Here is a 25,366-nt window from a genome sequence, read left to right on the forward strand (position 1 = left end):
CACTTACACTTAGTTTGTATAAAATTATGAATAGCAATAAATCATTTATTTCTACGTTGCAGGTATAATAAAAATTAAAAGTAAAAGTAATAATATTCCAAGAATATTGAAAATTTATAAAAATTTCTTTTATATGACATCATTAAAAATTTTGAATTTATTTTGTATTTGAAATTATTCTTGAAATTTTTAACGTTCCATAGATTTTTATTTTTGATGAATTTATTTTTAACTCTTCCGCCACTTATAGTAATTGCAAAAAAATCGATTATCTCAGAAAAAATGGATGTACGCCTGTATGTGTGTTCGGATACAAATTTTCGGAACTCAAAAACTGAATAAATCAAAAAACCTTCGGTTTGTATTGATAAGGCGACACACTGATTAGTTTTTGGGATAGGCAGGTCCAGCTGTTACAAAGTACGAGGCAAAAAGTGCCAAAAATTGTAATTCAAATTTTAAGAGTACGGATTTTCGGATTTGAATGAATCAAACAATATTTTATTTGTTGAATGAATGATTACATTTTTGGAAAGGCAGGTCTGGTGGTTCCGGAGATAGAGTAAAAAAAATAAATGATCATTGGACATATGCACATCAAATAATCAGATATTTTATTTAGATTTTAATAAGTACAAATTTTGTTTAAAATTCTATGAGATCCTTATCAATGTTAATCTGTTAGACAGCGAACGGCGCTTACTCGCTTCGATAAAACAGCTACGCAGGGCGATTGCTTCGAAAAAAGTTCAAAATTAAAAAAAAAGAAAATTCAATAAACAAAAATTTGAAAAAATTCAAAATTCTGAAAAATTTGTTTCGTTCAAAGTTTACTTAGCTTGTTAGCTTGTTAAACATTTTAATTTTCTCTACTCTAAGTTTCAACAATTTGCCATAAGGGACGAGTCCATGCACCACCAGTTTACAAACAAATTAATGGATCTAATATTGTTCTAGATATCGTATTGTTGATCCATCCAAATATTATCTATCTATCAGCGCTCGCTCTACCACCTTTCATAATTTCTAGATACCGGCACGACGCGTCGGCGTTCGAAGAATGTGCCAGCGATGATATAAGGCGTTTTAATGTGACTCACTTATCTCTAATTAATTCAGTGCGGTGTTATTACTATAGTCGGTTTACACTTTTACACACATTGATATTGTTGAGAAAGGTTCAATTGCAGAAACTTATTTGGCCGCGAAAGCAGCACAGACGTCTGAATATTGAATTCCGATGTTTCAAAATTTTTAAGAATATTTTATGGTCTAAGACATTTTTTATATCTATAGCAATTTTATTCAAAAATCATTAGATATAATATAAGCTACTAGGTAGTTAGTTAATATAACGCATGGATTGATACATAAAATCTAAACATATTTATTTTGGAAAGCTGTGTCCTTTTCATTATCAAACCGCAGAAGTCTGCTTGGATTGTACTGCTAATAACTGTTTTAAATATATATATATATATATATATATATATATATGGAAAAAGATAATTTTTTTATAGATCTATTCATAAAATATGTCGGACATAACTAATGTAATTTATTTAAAAAATTCAATTATTTGATGAATAAGAATATTATTATAATTTTTTTGAAAAATATGAAAGAACATAAAAAATTATAGAAGGTCATAAAGATAAATAATAAATATTACTAGAAATCACTGTTTGATTCCAAGATATCAAATCCAACATAAACTGTAAAATATAATATCTTATGCTTTATACCCTCAGTGTTCTTCCCGCTTAGATTTGTTATTATTATAAACACAGAGTCAAGTGTTTTGTTGCTTCATATTTAAATGATACAAATAAAGGTTTAATAATTACACAAGAAAACCAGAGCAGAGGCCGCCTTGCCGATATATTGTTGTTGCATAATTTCACAACATAACGAGATTTGAACGCATATAAAAGACACATGCGACTTTACTCGACACGATTTGTATTTTGTTTCTCGTACTGTAAACATCTTAACATGGCATTCAAGGTAAGACAAAAAATGAAGTGACAAATTAATATGAAAGTTATTATATTTTAATAATAATAATGAAAAGTGCTTTTTATAAATTAAAAATAAGAGTGCAATTATAGAATCAGGATTATGGGTCGATACAACGTGTTAAATTTAATTTATCAATATAATGTAATAAAGTTATATTTGTGTTAACTATAGCTCTTCGTATTCGCCGCTGTGGTGGCTATTGCTAAAGCTGGTGTAGCCCCAGTCGCTACATACGCAGCTCCAGCATACCAGGCATACGCTGCTCCCGCACACTACGCCGCTGCACCTGTAGTCGCCAAGGCTGTAGCACCCGTAGCATACGCAGCACCTGCACACTACGCACCTGCTCCAGTAGCCTACGCCGCATCTGCCCATTATGCACCTGCTCCAGTCGCCTACGCCGCACCTGCCCACTACGCCAAAGCCGTAGCTCCCGTAGCATACGCCGCCCCCGTTGTAGCAAAGACCTTAGTGAAAACCGTAGAATACGAAGCACCAGCCCAATACAGCTACGGATACTCCGTGCAGGATCCTTTGACCGGAGACTCCAAGAGCCAGCACGAGACCCGCAACGGTGATGCCGTACAAGGATCATACTCCTTGGTCGATGCCGATGGCCACCAACGTACCGTCGACTACACCGCCGATGATGTGCACGGTTTCCAAGCTGTTGTCCGCCGTGAACCTCTGCACGTGAAGGTTGCTGCTCCAGTTGTTGCCAAAGTTGCTGCTCCAGTTGCCTACGCTGCCCCAGTTGTAGCTAAAGCCGTAGCCCCCGTTGCTTACGCCGCACCAGCTCACTACGCCGCACAAGCTCACTACGCCGCCCCTGTCGTAGCTAAAGCTTATGCTGCCCCAGCTTACACTACTGCTCACTACGCCGCCGCTCCAGTCGTAGCCAAAGCCGTAGCACCTGTAGCATACGCTGCACCTGCACACTACGCCGCACCAGCTCACTATGCCGCCCCAGCTCACTACGCTACCACCACCTACCATCACTAAAGCCTGACTTGCCATAAAATAGTTTATAATTATTGTAAATAAATATAGAAACAAAATAAATTGAAAAAAATATTTGATGATTTAATTTCTACTTCAGATTTATATAATTTATATTTACATAAAAATTATCCAAATTTTAATTATTTAATTTAATTATTCAAGATAAATTTTAAGTTATCTTTAATTATTATTTTTTATTTGTTCATTATTAATCGTTATTTTATTATTAGTCATTACTACTATAAATATTATTGTTCAATATTACTATCAAATATTTGATTTTTGTGCTAAGAACAATTCTTTCTTACTTTTTTATGTTATCATCACACGGGTAACTTGTCAATGGTCATACAACCCTCTTTTTTTCAATATATTTACATACTTTATAATTCAGAAAGTGTTACTTAATATCTTAATACTTTGAATGGATACTAATAATGAAAAATATATAACTGACACAAATATAAAAAATACGTTTGATACGAATATAATGACATAAATATTATGGTGAAATATAGAAAAAAATATTGTAAATCTATCCATAGAAATACGGATACAGATGAATATTCATACAAAAAAACAATAAAAATTATGTTATATAGTAGAAAATGACAATGATGCAATTTGTTTAAATGTGATGATATTATTAAAAAGACCATTTTTAGTTGTATGTTGCGACATTAATATGCGCTAATTAGCTATTTTAGAAGCGTATTATTTAAAACTTATTAAACTACAAAAAACGAATTTGAGCAATATGTTTTAAATTACTATTGCATGTTATTAAGTACTGCAATTAAAATGAAATTGTTCCAACAACAGATAGTAACGGAAACGGATTTAGCATTTACTATAAAAATACTAGATAATAATGAACTTAATGAGTTTATTAAGTTATTTAGAAAATTCTGCGAGAATTGTAATTTACAATCAAACAATATGTGAAAGGCAGTGATAATAATTATTTTTATGATTGAATTAAAACCAATTTTGATGCGTTTTTTTTTAAACTTTAAAATGAGATGCGAATAAAACTTGATGTAAGTGAGGCAAGTGCAAGAACTTTCCGATGTACGTAAATAGTCGACTCAATCGAGAAGAATTAAGATTTAGAAACATTTAAAATTTTGACTATAGAATTTTGTAACTTTAACAAGACACATTATTTCAAACATTGATGACTTTTTCTAATAAATGCTCTTTGCAAACCTGTCATATATTAGGGGGCGTTCATTAATCACGTGATCGATTTTTTTATTTTAATTTATTAACTAAAAAGAGAAATTCTTAATTTCTCTTTGGTGATACGCGGTGATATTCAAAATTATCCCTTCTCCCCAACCAAACAACACGTGCATTTTTAGTTACGTGAAAAATTGTAATTTTTTTTTTTTTTTGAAAATGTTTGGAATTTTTAAAAAAATCAGATAAAAATAAATACGCGTGATATCATACTATATATGAATATTCATACAAATCTTACTATAGCCCTAACATAAAACCCTAACATAAAAATGATATCTTACTATAGCCCTCCCTTACCCACGTGGTATTTTGTGATTTTTTTTCAAACTTCCCCTTCCCCACGTGATTAATGGACGTCTCTTCAGGTTTAAATTTATTAACCCTATATACTCTCTCAGCATACAAAGTTTTATAAAAATCGTTTAAGAACAATCAATTTGATTTCCAAATGATACTTTTCGAATTGTGTTTAATATAATATAATATAAAGCATTGAAATCTTTTCAGGACATTTGGCAATTTTGGCTTCGCCGATTTTTGATGATACTTTTCGAATTGTGTTTAATATAATATAATATAAAGCATTGAAATCTTTTCAAGACATTTGGCAATTTTGGCTCCGCCGATTTTTTCGCAAGTTTAAATCACGCAATTTCTTATCAAGCCCTATCAAGTAGCTTTTAAATTTTTGAAACTGTGCAGCCGTTTTTGACAAAAAAATTTGGCTTGACAAACACACATACTCATACATACATACACGTACTTTTACAAGTTCGATGTCAAATTATTCAGAATGACATGGATCGTCAAAAAAACATAAAATTAAAAAATAGTATTTTCTGATGATAGTATGAGCTTTTTCTTCAGGTAGTAAATAATGGACGTATTATAAACATATACTTTTTATTTGAAGGGGTATTTGTTAGATTTTAGATTCAAATTTTAATTATACGCATTAAATGATATTACATACATACAATATTTAGATAATTTGAATGTCTCATGATACGTAGATGATTTTTTAACTAAATTTACTAATAGTAATTGTAAAAATTACTTATGTGCAATAGTCAAATTCAATATATTTCTATGAGCTATGTTGTATGATTCATCAAAAACAAATATAATAAACAAATAATATTCACATTAGAAATGGAAAAATCAAATAAATATAACAAGATTATTTCAATGTAATTTTCCTAATGTACTACGACTCGAGTAAATTTATAACCAATTTCTTTCAAGATTTTTACCTGTTGATTATTGTAGAATAAATATTTATTAATTAATTTTACTTACTCATTTATTTACACATTAGAATACGGGTAAACTTTTGATTCTGATAAATTAATTACCAACGAAATTTTGAGTTACGTACAACTAAATAGAGGCATTCAACATAGTTTTCACTATGAGCAAACGCACTTCATCTTTTCTAGAAAATAATGTAAATTTCAAAAGATGCAACTATCAAATATGCAAACATTTGTATAAAATTTGAAAGACAATAATGAAAATTTATATTTAATACATATAATCATGAAACTAGTACACAAAATATGAAAAATTCAAAATGAAATATGTTGAAGAACTATATGGTACGTGAAGTGCAACATTATACACAACATTATAAAATTGCTTCTGATTTAAATTATTGTTATTTAATTATATGATAATATATATATATATATATATATATATATATATTATCAACAAGTTAGTTACTTTATGATACAAATTTTTATAATACAACCATATCATTCTTACGCGTTAACATTATTAAACTAGTGATTTCTTCACCTTACCCACTACAATTTTATGAAATTTTTTATATGACATTATAATATATTTTATATTCTTCAATTTATGTCCACAAATTACAGTCTTTATTCAACATTGAAGATTTTTTTGATAATTTAACAATCCTCTTGAGGTACTCGTCAAAGAAACGTTCCCCCTAATTGCTTTTGGTCTAAACTGTCTACAAGTTGGAAAATTTCCTTTGCACAAACCATTTTAACTTCAAATTACTAAAAGTACTATTTCTTTTATATATCATTTATTAGCTTGTAATTTTTATTCGAATATATCACTGATAATTTTTCCTGAATTACATTACATGCAAGTGAAATTATTCACTTATCATTAAATTCATAAAAATAATTTTAAGAAAATGTTAATTAAATTTAAAACAAATATTTATTTCAAATAACCTATATCAACCGATTTAAATATTCATTACATGCATAACAACATTTTAATATTTAATTTTTTGACTAATTGTAATTATCAATATAAATACACCATATTTTTTTACAATGCTTATGATACCAGTAATCTCAATTACCGATACATACGCTGAGAAACAATGTAACCGTGACATTGTTTGAATATTCACGGGCAACATATAGAGAGTATATAAACTGGAGGAACTCATGTTTGATATCAATTCACTTCTGTGCTTTGTGCAAGACACTTTATAAAATGGCATTCAAAGTAAGTGCACATGTGAATATATATATATATATATATATATATATATATATATGTGTGTGTGTGTATTATACTATTTTTCACGATATATACATAAAGATATTTATTTCAGTTATTCATATTCGCTGCCGTAGCAGCTGTAGCCAGCGCCGGAGTTCTCCCTGCACCAGTTTCTCATGGATACTCTGCAGGATACGCCGCACCAGTGGCTTATGCCGCCCCAGCGCATTACGCAGCCCCTGCTCCAGTCGCCTACGCTGCACCCGCCCACTACGCCAAGGCCGTAGCTCCCGTAGCTCCCGTAGCATACGCCGCCCCCGTTGTCGCAAAGACCTTAGTAAAAACCGTAGAATACGAAGCACCAGCCCAATACAGCTACGGATACTCCGTGCAGGATCCTTTGACCGGAGACTCCAAGAGCCAGCACGAGACCCGCAACGGTGATGCCGTACAAGGATCATACTCCTTGGTCGATGCCGATGGCCACCAACGTACCGTCGACTACACCGCTGATGACGTGCACGGTTTCCAAGCCGTTGTCCGCCGTGAACCTCTGCACGTGAAGGTCGCTGCTCCAGTCGTAGCCAAAGTAGCTGCTCCAGTTGCCTACGCTGCACCAGCCCACTACGCTGCACCAGCACACTACGCCGCACCAGTCGTTGCCAAAACCGTAGCTTACGCTGCCCCAGCTCACTACGCCGCTCCAGCTCACTACGCCGCTGCTCCAGTGCATTACGACTCATACCACCATTAAATATAAGACAACAAAACGCTTTATTTATTCTATAAATTTTTTACAAAATAAGAAAAATAATATTAAAAATACATTAGTTTTATTATGCCCTTTAACTATCACCAGGATAATTAATTATGAATTTGAAAATACATTTGAAAAACCTAATTATTTATATATATCAGCTATAAATTTGTTAATTTACCAGTTTGATGAGAGAAAAAAAAACTAGTGGGGTGGGTGGCATAGTGCCTTAAGGCAAATTGCTGGAACTTCCCGTACCGTAACGAAATGTTCGAGGAATACTGAATGTTTTCAAATAGATTATTATAAATATTGTAACATTGTCTAATATTTATAAGAATTATACAAACTGAATTGCAGAGTTGAAATTATTTGTAAAGTATATTAGAACTATAGTCAGAATTAAAAATAAAATCTGAAATATTTTCGATATACAAAAAACTAAAAAAAAAAAAAAAATTAAAAAAAAAGTTGGAACAAAATTTTTTTTTCCAAAATCAATTATTTTGTTAAGACAAGCAAAAAGTTCTTTGAATCATTTAAATCGGACGCTTAGTTCTCTCAAAAACTGCCATTTTTTACATATTTAGCTCCGTATCTTCAAAATGGCTGGGCCTGCCTTTGCCAAAAACTAATAAACACTTCTCCCAATCATTACTAATTGAATGTTTTTTAGATGATTCAAATCGGATACTCCGTTCTCTCAAAAATTCAATTTCTATTTTCTGCACTCTTTGCTCCGTATCTCCGAAACGGCTGGACTTGCCTTTGCCAAAAACTAATCAGCTCTTTTCCCTATCAATAGGAATCGAATGTTTTTTGAACCATGCAAATCGGTTGATCCGTGCGCCCTAAAACGTGACTGGAAATTTGTATCCATACATACATACACACACACACATACACACACACACACACACACATCCATTTTTTCTGAGGTATGCCAAAACGTTCAGAAACCTTCAAAACGTCGAGAAATGTAAAAATTTTCAATTCCGATTTTCGGCCCATTACAATAACTTACCCTACGGGAAGTTAATTAAATGGTGATTTGAACATTTGTCTATGTGGACATACTGAAATAAGATTGATTATTGATAAAATCAAATAATACAATAGAAGGGCGATTGTCGTCACAATCGTCCACACCCAAAGGACGATTGCGGCAGGCACAAAAATATGTTAAAACCATTAGGTATAAACACCGTAATGGTTATAACGACTTTTATTATCAGAAATATGTAACACGGCGCAACAGAATCATTTAAACAAAGCTTATGTGTATAACATAACAATATATAACAAAACATAGTGGTTGGGCTGGCTACCATCAGTAATTAACAATAAAGCGGACTGTAAGTAAATAATTGTTATCTGACGATAACCGTTCCAAATTTGAATCTTACTGAATAAAAACACTGTGATTGGTATAAATCTATATTAATATCTTCAAACTATTACAAATACAGCGGTTATTGAATATACTTGTTGACTATTCCGCTGCATTGTCTAAGACTAACTTAAAATTACTTGGTACAGTGTTCATACAGGAAGTATTTAGGTACAAAAAAATGAGCCCTTGTGCGAATGACACAGGCCAGAGGCTGCGATATTCTAGGAAGTGCAACGGAATACTCGACAGCGCCAAGGCACGTCGCATTCTGACCACATAGTTTTTAAAACAAAGTTAACACAAAAGTTTTGTGTAATATTTATTTCTTCTATTCAGCTTCCATTTCCATTTGTCTTTAGCAATTTGTCTTTGTTACATTAGATTTTTTTAACTGTTTAATCTTTACACAAAAAGTGCAAGGCCCACAACCACTTGTCACAACTACACAACTTTTATATGTATATATAATCTTTGCAAACTAAAGTTTTAGTTAGAAGTAAATTTAAACTAGTGGGGCGCATGGCTAAGTGCCTTAAGGCAAATTGCTGGAACTTTCCGTACCAAAAATTATTGTATTTTTAAAAACGATTAACATTTTTGAAAAAATTTTACTTCGAAAAAATTAGATTTTTGAGAAACTATAATTTGACAAAAAATTACTTTTTTTTGAAAAAACAAAGTTTTTTTTATTTTGACATATTTTGGAAATTCTGAACTTTTTTTCAAAGCAATCGTACTGCTTTAACTGCATAGAGACAAAATGTCGAAGCGCGTAAGCGCCGCGTCGCCGTCTAACGGATAAACATTGGTAGGGAACTCATAGAAATGTGAACAAAATTTATACTTATTGTTAAAATCTCTATAAAATATCTGGTAATTTGATGTGCATATGTCTAATGATCATTTTTGACCGCCAAATGGCATTTTTTCTACTTTTTTCATTAGATCTCAAAAACCGCTAGACCTGTCTTCATATAAATTTGATCAATTCTTTATCTTGTCAATACAAGTAAAATGTTCTCTTAAAAACTGAGTTACCATTTTTGGCCAAAACTAATCAGCGAGTCTCCTTATCAGTAGGAATCAAATGTTTTTTGAATTATTCAAATCGGTTGATCGGTGTTCCCGAAATCGTCGGGAACTCGGGAAAATTTGTATCCGCACACACACGCACACACACGCACACACACACGTACACACACACGCACATACACGCGCACACACACACATACACACACACACATGTACATCCATGTCGCAGTGAAGGGTAGTTGGACGCATCGTCTCATTCCAATCATTTCGATTTTTTTGCGATTACTATAATTTGCCCTACGGGAAGTAAATTAATATATTATTAATTGTAACTTAACAAACCTAGATTTTTTTACACTTTTTAATTACAATCTGTCGTACTAAGATATTCAGTAAATGTTTTGACATTTATTATATAGATTTTTCAATGGATGGCCACCCAGAGTTCAATGAGTTATTTGGCTTATAACATTTACTCACACATGTACAGACACACACTTACAAAGCCACGTATAAATCATTGTAATAAATATTTTATCGATAATTGGAGAATCACTCTAATAAGTGAATTCACCAATACTGTTCATATGTGCAAGGATATGGTAGTGCTAAAGATCTTCAATATTAATTAACTCAACTCGAAGTATTTGTTGACATATTCACAAAAATCAATATTATACAAATGAAGCTATATTTGAGATCCATAACCTCAAGTGGTATCATCAAAACTGCCTGATGTCGAGCTTTGGCGGTAGCGAAAATCGAACCAGCGAATCTGGGACTGGTAGTTTGGTGCTAGCAAATTTTTATGACTAGACTTTTTGTTGGCTTAAGACAATTATAATATAAATCAATAAGATAATAGAACATATATATCATTGTGCTTACCACCAGTATTTCACAACTAAAATATAATCGTTTATAGTGACATGAATATTCTATTCGCAAAATTTTAAAAATCTATTATGGATTTTTTCACAACAACTAAGATGTTAACAAATGTTAACAAATCAAATGTTAATGAATTTTCTAAATATTTTGTTCTTTGGAGTAACGTATTAACTTTACGCAGTCTTTACTTCCCGCAGGGCTTATAATGCAAATCATACAGAAACAGAAAATGAAATTATCGGATTATGAATAGACATTTCTATTGAAATAAATACACATAATTTGTATTTCCACCAAGTTTCTTAGTTAATTTGTATTCCGCACCAATGTTAAGATTTTTCCTAATTCAAACAAATTATTTAAGTATTTCAAGTGAAAATGCAGTACTTATAAGTGTTTACTTTTTATCTAACTTGAGGTTCCCAACTGAACATGCATTCTTTTTTCATACCATAAAAGTTTTGAATCATTATATAATGTTTTTCAAATTTATTCTATTAGTTATAACTGATGTAATGTCCTGAATCGGTTTAAACGATAAATTTCTTGTAAAGATATTATAATTTTCAATAGTTCAAAATTCCTGAGTTTAAAAATAATTTTGATTTAATTGTTTGTCAGCGGTATTATAAAAATTATCTTTTTTTCAATCAAAGAAGGTTTCGTTTGATTATATTTTATTTATTCAATTTGCTAAACAAAATTAGAAAAACCATAAAATTAACTATTAAAGATTAACTATTGAGATTTTTTCAATTAAATTTATCATTTTAAAATAAATGTATGGTTTTAAAAGATAAAAAAGGTCTGGCCTTTTATCTTATATTGTATCAACAAACATCTAAAAGTGTAAAATATACTTTATTATGAAAATATGTAAAACATTCATATTTCAATTCAACATTTGAATATTTCAAATTGATGCAAACATTTATGAAAAAACACACTAAATAAAAAAATGTTTTAGAAATAGTTTTGGCGGTCAAAACACCAAAATATATAAAAAAAAAACTTCTTAACAAAACTGCAAAAATCAATATTTTACATTGATATTTATAATTGTTTCAGTTTGAAACAATATTTTTAATAATGTGTTTTTGTCTAGAAATCTATTTTTCTTGGAATGATAATTTTTAACTTTGTAGTGGTAGTTTTTTCACAATTATGTATATTTATATAAAGGTAAAGCGTGCGCCTACCAGAATTTAATTATTTGTACATATAGAGGCTAAAGTTCTAGATAAAAATCTATTATTTCGGCACATATATTGAACTTGTTGTCAAAAGTTTCAGTCATCTATTAATCAAAAACCTGTCCAAAAATTATTTTTTTATTTATTATGTCTCTAAGATAAAAAAAATCAAATATCAGAAATACGCCACGCCCAATTGTATTATTAGTGATTGTTTCTGTCGCATATTTCAATATCACGGGCTCTACATTGAGAGTATATAATCGCGTTGTGGCCCAGTTTGATCATATTCACTTACAGTGTTTTGTACAGGACAGTTCCAAAATGGCATTCCAAGTAAGAATATTTAAAAAATGTTAAATAAAAATATGTTTATATTTAGCAATGTGAATAAAGTCAAGTGCAAAACGAGGATTGTACTCTATTAGTGTAATATTTTTTACAGTTATTTGTATTTGCTGCCGTAGCAGCTGTAGCCAGCGCCGGAGTTCTCCCTGCACCAGTTTCTCATGGATACTCTGCAGGATACGCCGCACCAGTGGCTTACGCCGCCCCAGCGCATTACGCAGCCCCTGCTCCAGTCGCCTACGCCGCACCCGCCCACTACGCCAAAGCCGTAGCATACGCCGCCCCCGTTGTAGCAAAGACCTTAGTGAAAACCGTAGAATACGAAGCACCAGCCCAATACAGCTACGGATACTCCGTGCAGGATCCTTTGACCGGAGACTCCAAGAGCCAGCACGAGACCCGCAACGGTGATGCCGTACAAGGATCATACTCCTTGGTCGATGCCGATGGCCACCAACGTACCGTCGACTACACCGCTGATGACGTGCACGGTTTCCAAGCCGTTGTCCGCCGTGAACCTCTGCACGTGAAGGTCGCTGCTCCAGTCGTAGCCAAAGTAGCTGCTCCAGTTGCCTACGCTGCACCAGCCCACTACGCTGCACCAGCACACTACGTCGCACCAGCCGTTGCCAAAACCGTAGCTTACGCTGCTCCAGCTCACTACGCCGCTCCAGCTCATTACGCCGCTGCACCAGTGCATTACGACTCATACCACCACTAGACTTTTTTTCACTATTGTAAATACAACGCTTACTTAGTTATTTAATAAATATACACCAAATATAAATGTATTGTTTTTAATCTGTATCAGATATCTGCTTCAACTTTAGCTACATAATTTTATATATGTGGGTATATATATAAAGTCGATTCTTGGGTTCTCGGCGCCCGCATGCCTTTTTTTCTAGCGCTTTCCACCGTATCCTTTTAACTGTTTTAACAGTTTATTATTAAAATTATTAGAAAATTTACGCTAATTTTATATAATCTAAAGCGTGACATCTATTTTAGATTTATTTGAAAGATTTTAAATTTATTTAAATTTATTGTTATTTAATTTAAAATTTTAAATTTTAAATTCAAAGTGTCGTATCTTCCTTTGTTGTCGCACTACCGAACTATTTTTAAATTCTTATTTTTATCCAAACATTTTAGAACATCCAAAAATTTGCAAAACTAGTTGCAAATTATTAAATGTTTCTAATGCACGTGTAATATTAATAATAGGGTTTTGAAACATTTTACTAACTTATTTTATGTGATGATGATTTTATGTGATTTATTCTATTGAGCAAATTGTGCCAAAAAGCAAAAAAATTCTAGCCTTTCATTAATAAACAAAATACTCGTACTTCATGTTCAATTTTTTTAATTGAGTTTTTTATTATCCGAAAGTATCCGAAACTGCATAGTAAACTTCTCCTAATTAATATCGTAAGAGTCCATCTATCGTAAGAGTACATCTTTACTTTCACATAATGTATCAGATTGTTGTTTAAAGTTAAATATCAAACGTGTTTTAAAAGTATTGTCAAAGATTAGTAGAAGATAATGTTATATATTTCTTGAATGATATTGAAAAAAACTATATTGTAAAATCCATATTCGAATCTCCTATTGACACTCTTCTAGATATTATGAATCGTAATAAAAATACAAAATACATGCACTTCATCTGATCAAAAATAATTTCTATAACTGTAACTCTAACTATATAAAATAAATATTGTTCATTATTAGAATAATAAAATAACCGGTATTTTTCGAACAGATTATAACTTTTTTGACATTGAAACTATTCATAAGATAAAAATTTAAGGGTTGGACTACTGTCAAAGTTGGTTAATGTTAATATTAGATCTGAAATTTCTATGGTTAATTCAGAAGAAATTTCTTTAACAATCTTCACCAAAATATTATTCGACACGATACCCTTGAATGGGCTTTGAAATTTTCAACTTGGGTTAGAATATGACGAAAAAATGAGAAAGATAATTAACCGTCTTTTCAACTATTGCATTTAAAAATTTTTTGATCTTCAACAACTTTAACAAGCTTAATAACCTTCATTATTATTTTTAGGACCGTTAATAAACTTTATTAACGGTCCTAAAGATGTAACTAATATCATTGGTCAAACTACTTTAAATCAGTACGACTCCTAGCTTTTTCATGAATTTTATCATCGATTCAGGACTTTGGCATTAAAATCTTATAAAAAAATTGTAAATATATAGATGGTTTGACGTGCACCAAAATCTAGTTATTATTGAGATTAGTCAGAATTGAGATCTTTTTTTATTTTTATGCTAAGCATTTCAGAATGCATTGCAATATCGAACAAAATTAGTGAATCTAATCAACAACAGTCATGTATTTATTTCTAGTACTTATACGACTTTAACGGACCACATTATAAAAAATATCAATGATTTGTTTAAGAATCTTTGTTTTATACACTTTAGCTATGCTTTGTCATATAAGACTATATAAGTATTATGCTGCACTAAACATGATATGAAATTTTAAGAAATCATATAAAACACAAACGTAAAACAACCGTTAAAGATATATCGACAAAATGTTTTGTGACCTTAGTATTTTATAAATCCTGATATATTTAAATAATGAGCACATTTGAACGCACGCACCATGCACATCGACTAATGTTCCATATGCAACAATGTCTATCTTTATTCCTTTGAATTACTCAAATATATTCGAAGTTTTCTTCATGACGTATTCAAAAAACATGAATATTTTTCATTAATAAATATTTTATTAAGCGTACAAATCAGTTAAAAACTACATAACATTAATGGTGGTATGAGTCGTAATGCACTGGAGCAGCGGCGTAGTGAGCTGGAGCGGCGTAAGCTACGGTTTTGGCAACGACTGGTGCGGCGTAGTGTGCTGGTGCAGCGTAGTGTGCTGGTGCAGCGTAGGCAACTGGAGCAGCTACTTTGGCTACGACTGGAGCAGCGACCTTCACGTGCAGGGGTTCACGGCGGACAACAGCTTGGAAACCGTGCACGTCATCGGCGGTGTAGTCGACGGTACGTTGATGGCCATCGGCATCGACCAAGGAGTATGATCCTTGTACGGCATCACCGTTGCGGGTCTCGTGCTGGCTCTTGGAGTCTCCGGTCAAAGGATCCTGCACGGAGTATCCGTAGCTGTATTGGGCTGGTGCTTCGTATTCTACGGTTTTCACTAAGGTCTTTGCTACGACGGGGGCGGCGTATGCTACAGGGGCTACGGCCTTGGCGTAGTGGGCAGGTGCGGCGTAGGCGACTGGAGCAGGAGCTGCGTAATGCGCTGGTGCGGCATAAGCCACTGGTGCGGCGTATCCTGCAGAGTATCCATGAGAAACTGGTGCGGGGAGAACTCCGGCGCTGGCTACAGCTGCTACGGCAGCGAATATGAATAACTACAAAAAAGGATTTATTAAATTATTATCCATTTCACTTTGAGCAGTTAAATATTTAAGTTTAACTATAAGTTTTAAGCACAACCCACTTCAAATGCCATTTCCGATGTATCTTGTATGAAGCACAGAAACAAAATATACCGAAACTGTTCGGCTTTGTGGTTATATACTGCCGATGCATTCATTGTGAATGTTGATATGTTAAGCAATAATTGATTGCGGTTCAGTGTAAGTGAAAATATGAATTTACTTTTGTGGATTAATGCATGAGCATTATTTATTAAAATGTATGTACGAATAACACTTACCTTCTTCTAATTTTATCAAATTGCACTAATTTTCAAACTTCAAACATGCAACTTTAACATTAGGTTTATGAAGATAATAAATATTGTTCGGTATTTCTAAAATAATTCTATAAATAAAATAACTTTTACACAATGTTAATTCATTATTGTCGAAAACATTTATTGAAATTTTTGATATTCAAGTGATGTAAATGATATATAAAATAAAAGTCATCATATATAAAATAGAGTAATACTCAAGTCTTTGGTACACTTTATTTTATATTTGTCCCAAAACTATAATGATAAAAAGAAACGGATTAACATAAAATATTTTCAGCAAATTTCTTTATTATTATTTATCTGAGAGGTTTTTTTTATTTTTCAAAACCTTTCAGTAATTTTTGAAAAATAAATCCACTAAATATGCATGAGTTTTTTCCTTATTTTAATTTATTTCATTCTTTCTGCTCTGTTTATTACTTAATATCTACTCACATGCTTTCCTAAAATAATGCAACTTTTTTTAATTATGTTATATTATTAGCGACCAGATAATACAAGATAATTCTGAGTAAATATAAGCAAGAACATTATATAAATAACATTTTTCAATCAAAGGAGTATAGCTTAAAAGTTTAGGAATGAAAAATTGCTGATAAAATGTAGTTTTAGGTAAAAAAGGGTATTTTACAAGAGATAAATTAAATAAATAGGTATTCCAGACCTGCTGATGATTTGCTTGATGAAATACCAGATTAAGGTTATTACAGTGTCATGTCTGTAAAAAATGTGCCGATGAAATTATATTTTGCATTGGTTGAATAATTTAGCTATAATTTTGTAAAATCTTTTAAAATTAAAATTTGACATTGGTCCTGATTGATTCTGGCCGTTCAAATTTACCCCGGCTATGGAAACTAAAGGACCTGGTTACAAATTTTTCAAAAGGACCAGGTTACAGCAAAAAATACACATTTTTCTAATAATAAATTAGCTGATAATATACAAATTTAAGCGAAGGAAATTAAATGACACATACAGTTGGCAAGATGTAAACACATATAAATTGTACCTCTACTAATTTGGTTTTGAGAAACAGACATCTAATTTTTTTTATTATACAGTGTGATTATAATACAGTGTGATCTATAAGTACACTATAACATAAATTGGTCTAGAATTTAGAGTTAGAATTATTTCTATAATTTAAAATTACATTATTTATATGTATATTTATATGATTCTTTAGTGATAATTTATTTTTAAAATGTTTACAAGGAATAATGCTGTTGAAACACAGCTTAATTTCAAAGAGAGGTATTTTTTACATACACGTGAAATTGGTTGCAGTATTTTATTCCCGTCTTTTAAACTGTTACAGGTTAATGACAAATAATACATATTTGCTTCCGTGTACCCATGACACATTTATAGGGTATAAAAATTTAAATTATTCTGAAAGCTTATAAGGGAAATATAGTAGTTTCAAAACAAGCATTTATTTTAGTTACTCGATTCTACTTGAAACAATGAAACAAAATTATTATAAATTAACTTGTTAACCGGGCGTATGTTGTCTCTATAATTTCATATTTTTATATTTTTATCGTTACAAAATAAACTACCTGTAAGTGGATTTCTGTCTTAAGGCAATTAGGGCATCATGCCTTAAGGCAAATTGCTGGAACTTTTCGTACCGCAATTCAAAATTCGAGTAATTAAAATAAATCAATAATAATGTTATATATAAAAATGGAGCTCTAATGTCCGAGTAAAACTCGAAAACGGATAAACCGATTTGGCAAGTCTTAGTCTTGAAAAATTAGTGCCAATCCAGAGATGGTCGGAAAGGTGAGATATTTCAAAATCGCGTAGAAACTTTACATTTTTAATTTGAAATTTTTTGTAGAAGCGCAATTTAAATAAAACAATAGACGGTGGCAAATACGTGAAATGTCAAACGATTTTGACAGATGATGTTCAATTATATTTAATAGGATGATCTCCGTGAATATTATTTAATTATGATTAAAATGTGGTAAGAGTTTTGTTTGTAGTTTTATTTATATACAAAAACGTTAGTAAACGGGCTGCAAGTGTTACTAGAGACTCAAAATATCAACTTTTTTGAAATGTTAATATGAAAATGCACTTTTTGGCATATTTTTCTCAAACACGGTGCTCGAAATGATCTCATTTGTATAATTATATACTCATTGGTATTTATAAAACGTTTACTGAGTTATTATTTTTTATTTATGTTATTTAAATTCAGAACCTAAATTTGGTATCGATCAAAGGAGCATTTTGTCGTATAATATTTTCCCAGTTATAATTTCCCAGAATTTATCGAAGAATAGATTGTAATATGTGAAGGTCCAGGGTTAAAAAGGTCCGCCACCGATATGTCAAAAACCAGTAAAGTTAAGCATTATTTAACAAGAATATTTGAAAGTAGGGGGAAAAAGATGTATAACCAGCTATAACCTTGATTCTTATGACTTTGCTACCTGGAGATAAACTGTAATCTTTGAGAATCCATAATAAAAGTATTTTCTTCCGTTGATAGTTTTTTAACATTATTTATAAGTGTAATTATTTTGTAAAATACCTTTAAAATTAAAATAAGACATTAAACCTGTTTCCCACCTGGCCGTTCCAAGTTACCCTGTCTATGGGGTAAAAAGGTCTAGATAACAATTTTTTGAAAGACAGCAAAAAAAAACACATTTCTACAATTATGAAGTAGCTGGCAGTTTTACTGAATGTAGTCAAATAATTGTTCGTTTGAAATGTGTTATTTGTTGTGATATAATTGGTTTGCTTTTCATAATATAGTTTATATTTGCTCAAAGTCAAATTCCTTTACATATATACTTTTTATTAAATTTACTTCAATTCATCGAATGTTACTTGAAACTTTTCAAAAAGCAGTTCAAAGAAAGAATACTTAATTCATTTTCTCTCTCTCCTCTCTCCTCGCAGAAATTTGAAAATTTTGTATAAGCTCAATAGTATTATTTACAATTATACACAAAATCCAGAATCCAAAAAGAATCTGAATAACTTGAAACGTAATCAATAAGTCGAAAGACCAAAAATGACTTGGATTGGATTATACCATGTTTTCTATAGAAAGTGTATAAAGCTTCCAGTTTGATTGTATTGACACAATATAGACAAACTAATGTGGTTTATTTTTTTATAATACCTCATTGTATATAGCATTCAAACAACACATTCTTGTACACTTAAAATATTAATATTTTTGATTCTCTAGAAATTGTTTAGAATATACCTTACTTAGCAAAACAACGTTTGCCGGGTCAGCTAGTTTAATATAATTTTGAGAATAAAATATCAATTAAAAGCTAAATAATAAATAACATATTTAAAAAATAATTTATTTATTCATTTGGTAAATTGTAAATAATAAATAAAGCAATTCGTTGTCTTATATTTAATGGTGATATGAGTCGTAATGCACTGGAGCAGCGGCGTAGTGAGCTGGTGCGGCGTAAGCTACGGTTTTGGCAACGACTGGTGCGGCGTAGTGTGCTGGTGCAGCGTAGTGGGCTGGTGCAGCGTAGGCAACTGGAGCAGCTACTTTGGCTACGACTGGAGCAGCGACCTTCACGTGCAGAGGTTCACGGCGGACAACAGCTTGGAAACCGTGCACATCATCGGCGGTGTAGTCGACGGTACGTTGGTGACCATCGGCATCGACCAAGGAGTATGATCCTTGTACGGCGTCACCGTTGCGGGTCTCGTGCTGGCTCTTGGAGTCTCCGGTCAAAGGATCCTGCACGGAGTATCCGTAGCTGTATTGGGCTGGTGCTTCGTATTCTACGGTTTTCACTAAGGTCTTTGCTACGACGGGGGCGGCATATGCTACGGGGGCTACGGCTTTGGCGTAGTGGGCAGGTGCGGCGTAGGCGACTGGAGCAGGAGCTGCGTAATGCGCTGGTGCGGCATAAGCCACTGGTGCGGCGTATCCTGCAGAGTATCCATGAGAAACTGGTGCGGGGAGAACTCCGGCGCTGGCTACAGCTGCTACGGCAGCGAATAAGAATAACTGTGAAAAAATATTTAAAAATTAGCAAAATCTTAGAGAATAAAAATTATTATGTAATTTCCGGTAATGCTTACTTTGAATGCCATTATAAGAAGTGTTGTACGTGAAATACAGAAGTGAATTATATTCAAAGTTATCCACACTCTGGTTATATACTCTGAAAGTGTGTCCGTGAAATTTTACGCAATGTCATGGAGACAATCACCATGCAACATTTTTGGGCGTGGTAACATATCAATAAAATAAGTAACATATTATTGCAATAACTGGATCATATTCAAGATATAAAAAAATCATACAGAATATGTTCAAACGCATACATAAAGAGTTAATGCATTAAACATAGATTCGTAAAATTTGTATGGGGGTTAGGAGCGTGTTACAATAACGTGTGAACATCGTTATTTCTACGAAATAAAGATATAGTAAATATGCACGTAATGCAGGAACAAATGCAATGAACGATATAACTTGGGACATATTTAGCATGTTACAACTAGCGCTAGGATTTTCTTACATCTACCCCAGATATAATTTTTTTACATTGATCTAGATAATTATTAAAACAATTTAGCAATCACAAAAATTGTTACTTATTATCAAAGATTGATAAATTCGAAGCAAATTAAGATATATACAATTCAAAATTTACCGATAATAACAACGCAAACCGAAATTTTATGTTAGTATAATTCTTCATTACATGCCAAAGATGACGGACTTGCACAGTACTGTAAATTGCGTCCGCCTGCGGGACGGTTTACATGTCCAATCAATACAACAAAATATTTTATTATTGTTCAAGATCCTATTGATAAAAGTATGTTAATACTTACCACTATTACAATAAGCTCCTAGCTTAAGATTTGAAGAGCTGCAGATGATATGCAACTAAATGTCACTTATTTAAAAAAATATATAATGCGATTATAAATTCACTGCTTCTTCACAAATGATTACAAGAAAAATAGATTGCAAAACGTAGTTTATAAATCAATACATAAACTAAAACTTTCTTATATATTATCATGTTTTCAATATAAATTAATGTATAGTCATTACTTTTATAAACCATCATTTCTACTGAATACCGTTGAACTGAATTAATGTTTATTTTTTTATTATTACAATTTTTGATAATATTTTATTACCTATTAGTGTGATTGTAATAAATTGTTTCATGGGCTTAGCATAAACTATATAATCTCAATTCTCTAGTGAAAATTACCTCTCGTAGTTATATTTCTGCATATAAATTATAGAAATGTCAACAAATACTTAATTAGTCACAACTACTGTGTGTAAGGTATGTAGTTGCCATCTATTGAACAAAGCCATATAATTAACTTCCCGAAGGAGAAGTTTGTTATCATCGAAAATCGAACACGCTAATTTTATGTTTTCTCGACGTTTCAAGTCATTCTGAATCGAATGTGACCAAATTTGGAAAACGTATGAGTGTGTGTATGTGTGTGTGTGTATGTGTGTGTATGTGTACGTATATGTGAAGAGATTTTTTACCGTAAATTGATGTTTTGAAAAAACGCCTAAACCGATTTCAAAAATTTAAAAGCCATTCGATGCATCTCGATGAGGAATAGCGTTCCTGAGTTTTGTGCGACGATTTGTCGAGCCATTTCTTTGTAATTTGAAAAAAGTGTTAAACTTTTCGATCACATTTAAGCTTACCGAATCGATTTTAAAAATTCAAAAACTGTTTGAAAGATATTAGTTGGGAACTAATTACTGATTAGTTTTAGGTGAAAATCTACAGAGCCGCTTTCTTGTAATTAACTTTTTTTGGCGTTATATATCGTAGTAGTAAAAGTAAAGTAGTTTAATTTAAAAAATTCGACGATTAGACGATCTACTTGGTATAACGATAGAGTACTTGGTCCTAATGAACATACTAAACCATTAAAGTCCTACGGAAACTGGTTCAATTACAAAAATTGTTGATCTGTGAAAATTTGCTTTTAGAAAATACTCCGAGTAAACGTGTTCGTTCCTTTCTAATTCTGTTTAATTAATCCACTCGGAATACTTATAATCACTCATAAATTAATTTATTTTTTATTGTTTTTATTTATTCATGTAACTTGCCTAAAGGCAAAATACTAATACCAACTAGTTTCAAAAACAAATTATCGAATTGCCTAGTACGACAGGCTGTAATGAAAATGAAACAAAAAAAGATTGTAAGTTTGTAGATCAGTAGCCTTTGCTACAGCGGATTTACAAAGTATTGCTTTTGTTTTATTCAAATTATATCATAAATGTTATTTTTTCAGTAGTTCAAACAAAATCCTAGGAATAAATTATGTAAATTTTCATACACCATGTAAGTTTTTGTTCATATTAAATAGTTTAATCTAATATTAATCATTTAGATTACAATAAACATAAAATATACAAAAAATAAATTGTCTACTATTTACGCTAAAATAATTTGACAATATGTAAGGCATATTCAAATGTGCCTGTCAACGTCGTTCCGATAATCCCGTCAAAATATTTAATATTGTTCATAATTATAGCTTCAGTCGGTATATTACACAGTTTTCTAAATGCACGTTCTATTTATCCGTTTGCCTAATGTGGACATAATATCATCTTGGCTAGAGTAAATAAAAACGATTATGTTAAATTTTGTCCAAGGGTTTTGATTTGATTTTGATGTTTGAAATGAATATAATTTCTATTATTTATCCTATTCTCATTTGCATTCTACATTCATTTGTAGATACATAGTTTAAAAAATATAAATGACAAAATAAAAGTTCTTTTATTTAGTTAACTTCATTTTCTAATTTTCACATTTTTATTCATTTATGTTACTTTTGAGACCGTCTACGGGTCTATATACATATATACTTGTATTTATATAATGTTTATTATTTTGTTTCAGAATATCAGAATATGGTTTAGAATATCAGCTGTAACTTTCTTGCCATTATCAAAATAGTAGAAATCAAAATAATTATATTAGTAAATATTAAAGTTTATATTTTGTTTATGTATAATGTAGTGATTAGTTATCAATTGTCAATAAATCATAGTTAGAAAACACGATTTGCTAGATATACTTTTGCTTGGCAACAAGATCAATTATCATTCCAAACGACTATATCAATTTGAAAACATGGCATTCAAGGTAGTTATTAAAGAAACATTGTGGTAAATTAACGATATTCATAATGTTTCTAACATTCAATAATGTTATAGCTCTTTGTATGCGCCGCTGTATTTGCTGTCGCTCAAGCGGGAGTTTTGCCTGAAGTACAGAGTTACACACCCCCTGCGGGCTATGGAGCTGCGCCAGCAATTGCTAAAGCCGCCCCTGCTTCAGCAGCCTACGCCGCACCTGCTCCAGTTGCCTACACCGTACCTGCTCATTATGCTGCTCCCGTCGATGTAAAAGCCGTGGCTCCTGTTGCATCTACCGCAACCGTCGTTGCAAAACCTGCTGTACCCGTTTCATACTCCGTCCCCGTCAAGACCGTAGTTGAAGCCCCATCTGGGTACGGATACTCTGTACAAGATCCTTTGACAGGAGAATTTATGAGCCAACACGCTACCCGCAGCGGAGACACCATGCAAGGCTCCTACCCTGTTGTCGATGCCGATGGGCGCAAACGCACTGTGGATTACACTGCCGATGCAATTAACGCCGGATTACATCGTGAACCCCTCGAACCCAAAGACCCTACACCAGTTGAATCTAAAATGGTTGATCAAATTCAAACCAATGTCGCTGTAGCCAAAATTGCAGTTCCAGTTGTTCCTCCCGTTTCGACAGAGGCCGCAGCTCCTGTCAACTATGCTGCTCCAGCCGTACCTAAAGCTGTAACCCCAGTCGCTAACGCCGCCGCGTCTGTTCAAAACGGTGCTGCTCCATCACACATCTACCACCTATAATATACTTCTCAGCCAATAACAACCATTAAATTCTAAATTAATGCTGAATAAAAATTATTTATTGTACAGCCAGTGAAGTTCCCCTAATGGTTTCAGACCATCTGTCAACATTTTAAATTGTTAAGTAATTATGAACTTGTAAAAATTTATTATTATTATTTTGACTAAAATAAAATCTTGTGGAAATAAATGATGCTTCTTTTTTGCAACTTAAAAGTTCACTCAGAATAATACTAATAATTATAATGTGAATAAGAGTATTTAATGGGTTGGTTCTGAATGAATTTAAAATGTTCTTTGATTCACTTCAAATTACATTCAGCTTATTTTACTTCTACTTTTAGTAGAAGAACTTATGTCAAAAAATAACAAAATTATTCCTTCATATTCTATTTTATTATATAAGAGGTAATTAAATGATTCTTTATATAATCAGTTGAAATATTTTTCGTTCGAACTTTGTAAGCATTTGAACCGATTGCGATTAAAATGTACTAGGGAAAATCATATCAATTTTAGGTTTACATTTTATGAAAAGAAGTATTGAATATTTATGAAGGAAATAATTGTAAATGCATTATATAGGTGAAGAATCGCTTTTTAATGATATTACCATTTATTTCTTTATTACATGCGGTATTCAAGTATTCGGATTTCGGCGGAATAGTGTAAATCAGTGATTCCCAACCTTTTTTGGGCCCCGCCCCACCTTGAGGGTTATAAAAACGTTATGCCCCCCCATACAATTTTTTTTCCCAGAAAAAATGTGAATGATAACTTTTAAGATGAAATCGCTATTAAATTGTTATTAAACGTCATAAGTAAAATTTCGGAATAAGCCAATTTCAAACTAATTTTATTACTGTTTTTTTCGACATTTATTTAATGCAATACTTAAGCTAAAACAAAGATTTTATATTAGATTCTAATCTAAGCTTTTTTTTTCAATAAATTATAGCAAATTTTTGTACATATGATTACATTTGGGCATTTGGTTTCAGTTTCTTCATAAAGCCATTTCTTAACGAATCTACTTGACATTTTCTTAACTTAGAATCGAATTATATATTAATTTTATATATATTTTTTGTTAAATCTTTTTTAGTTATCAGATTGGCTACTAAGTAAGTGCGCATATTTTTCTAGAAATTAATAGTTATCGTTGACAATTTTTGCGTGGAATTAAACAACTTTGTTATGTATACCATTTTGATCGATGGCCTTTTGTTATTTTCCAAGAAGCATCATTATCCCAAGTTTATAAAACTTCTAGTTTT

General features: G+C 31.9%; 4 protein-coding genes across 4 annotated transcripts in view; 3 read left to right on the forward strand and 1 right to left on the reverse strand.

Moving 5' to 3' along the window:
- Window positions 1-25,366, forward strand: part of LOC113367957 (cuticle protein 21-like) — a 134,865-nt gene that overhangs the window by 103,695 nt on the left and 5,804 nt on the right. The gene's annotated exons all lie outside the window — the stretch shown is intronic.
- Window positions 1,980-7,516, forward strand: LOC113365788 (histidine-rich protein PFHRP-II-like). Its single transcript, XM_026607331.1, has 3 exons — window positions 1,980-2,007; window positions 2,194-3,012; window positions 6,875-7,516. The coding sequence occupies exons 1-3, from the start codon at window positions 1,996-1,998 to the stop codon at window positions 7,514-7,516; spliced, it is 1,473 nt and encodes a 490-aa protein (XP_026463116.1). The 5' UTR covers window positions 1,980-1,995.
- On the forward strand, window positions 12,353-24,106 carry LOC113365790. The gene is made up of 5 exons (XM_026607332.1): window positions 12,353-12,364; window positions 12,474-13,084; window positions 19,592-19,797; window positions 23,231-23,325; window positions 23,397-24,106. The coding sequence occupies exons 1-5, from the start codon at window positions 12,353-12,355 to the stop codon at window positions 24,087-24,089; spliced, it is 1,617 nt and encodes a 538-aa protein (XP_026463117.1). The 3' UTR covers window positions 24,090-24,106.
- Window positions 15,192-16,161, reverse strand: LOC113367959 (cuticle protein 21-like). Its single transcript, XM_026609529.1, has 3 exons — window positions 16,153-16,161; window positions 15,714-15,806; window positions 15,192-15,638 (listed from the first exon to the last, which is right to left on the reverse strand). The coding sequence occupies exons 1-3, from the start codon at window positions 16,159-16,161 to the stop codon at window positions 15,192-15,194; spliced, it is 549 nt and encodes a 182-aa protein (XP_026465314.1).

The sequence above is a fragment of the Ctenocephalides felis genome, unplaced genomic scaffold, assembly GCF_003426905.1.
Source record: "Ctenocephalides felis isolate EL2017-DRISC unplaced genomic scaffold, ASM342690v1 CF-g0.4_SCAFFOLD_01170, whole genome shotgun sequence".
In the NCBI taxonomy this organism is placed as follows: Eukaryota; Metazoa; Arthropoda; class Insecta; order Siphonaptera; family Pulicidae; genus Ctenocephalides; species Ctenocephalides felis.

Bases quoted from the DNA above. Each gene is read 5' to 3' on its own strand.
- LOC113365790 (XM_026607332.1), top strand. The intron at 19,798-23,230 runs GTACGTTGGTGA...AATAAATCATAG, and splicing joins CATCGGCGGTGTAGTCGACG to TTAGAAAACACGATTTGCTA. The intron at 23,326-23,396 runs GTAGTTATTAAA...ATAATGTTATAG, and splicing joins TTGAAAACATGGCATTCAAG to CTCTTTGTATGCGCCGCTGT.
- LOC113367959 (XM_026609529.1), bottom strand. The intron at 15,639-15,713 runs GTGGCTTATGCC...CACTACGCCAAG, and splicing joins CTGCAGGATACGCCGCACCA to GCCGTAGCCCCTGTAGCATA.
- LOC113365788 (XM_026607331.1), top strand. The intron at 3,013-6,874 runs TACCATCACTAA...TATTTATTTCAG, and splicing joins CTCACTACGCTACCACCACC to TTATTCATATTCGCTGCCGT.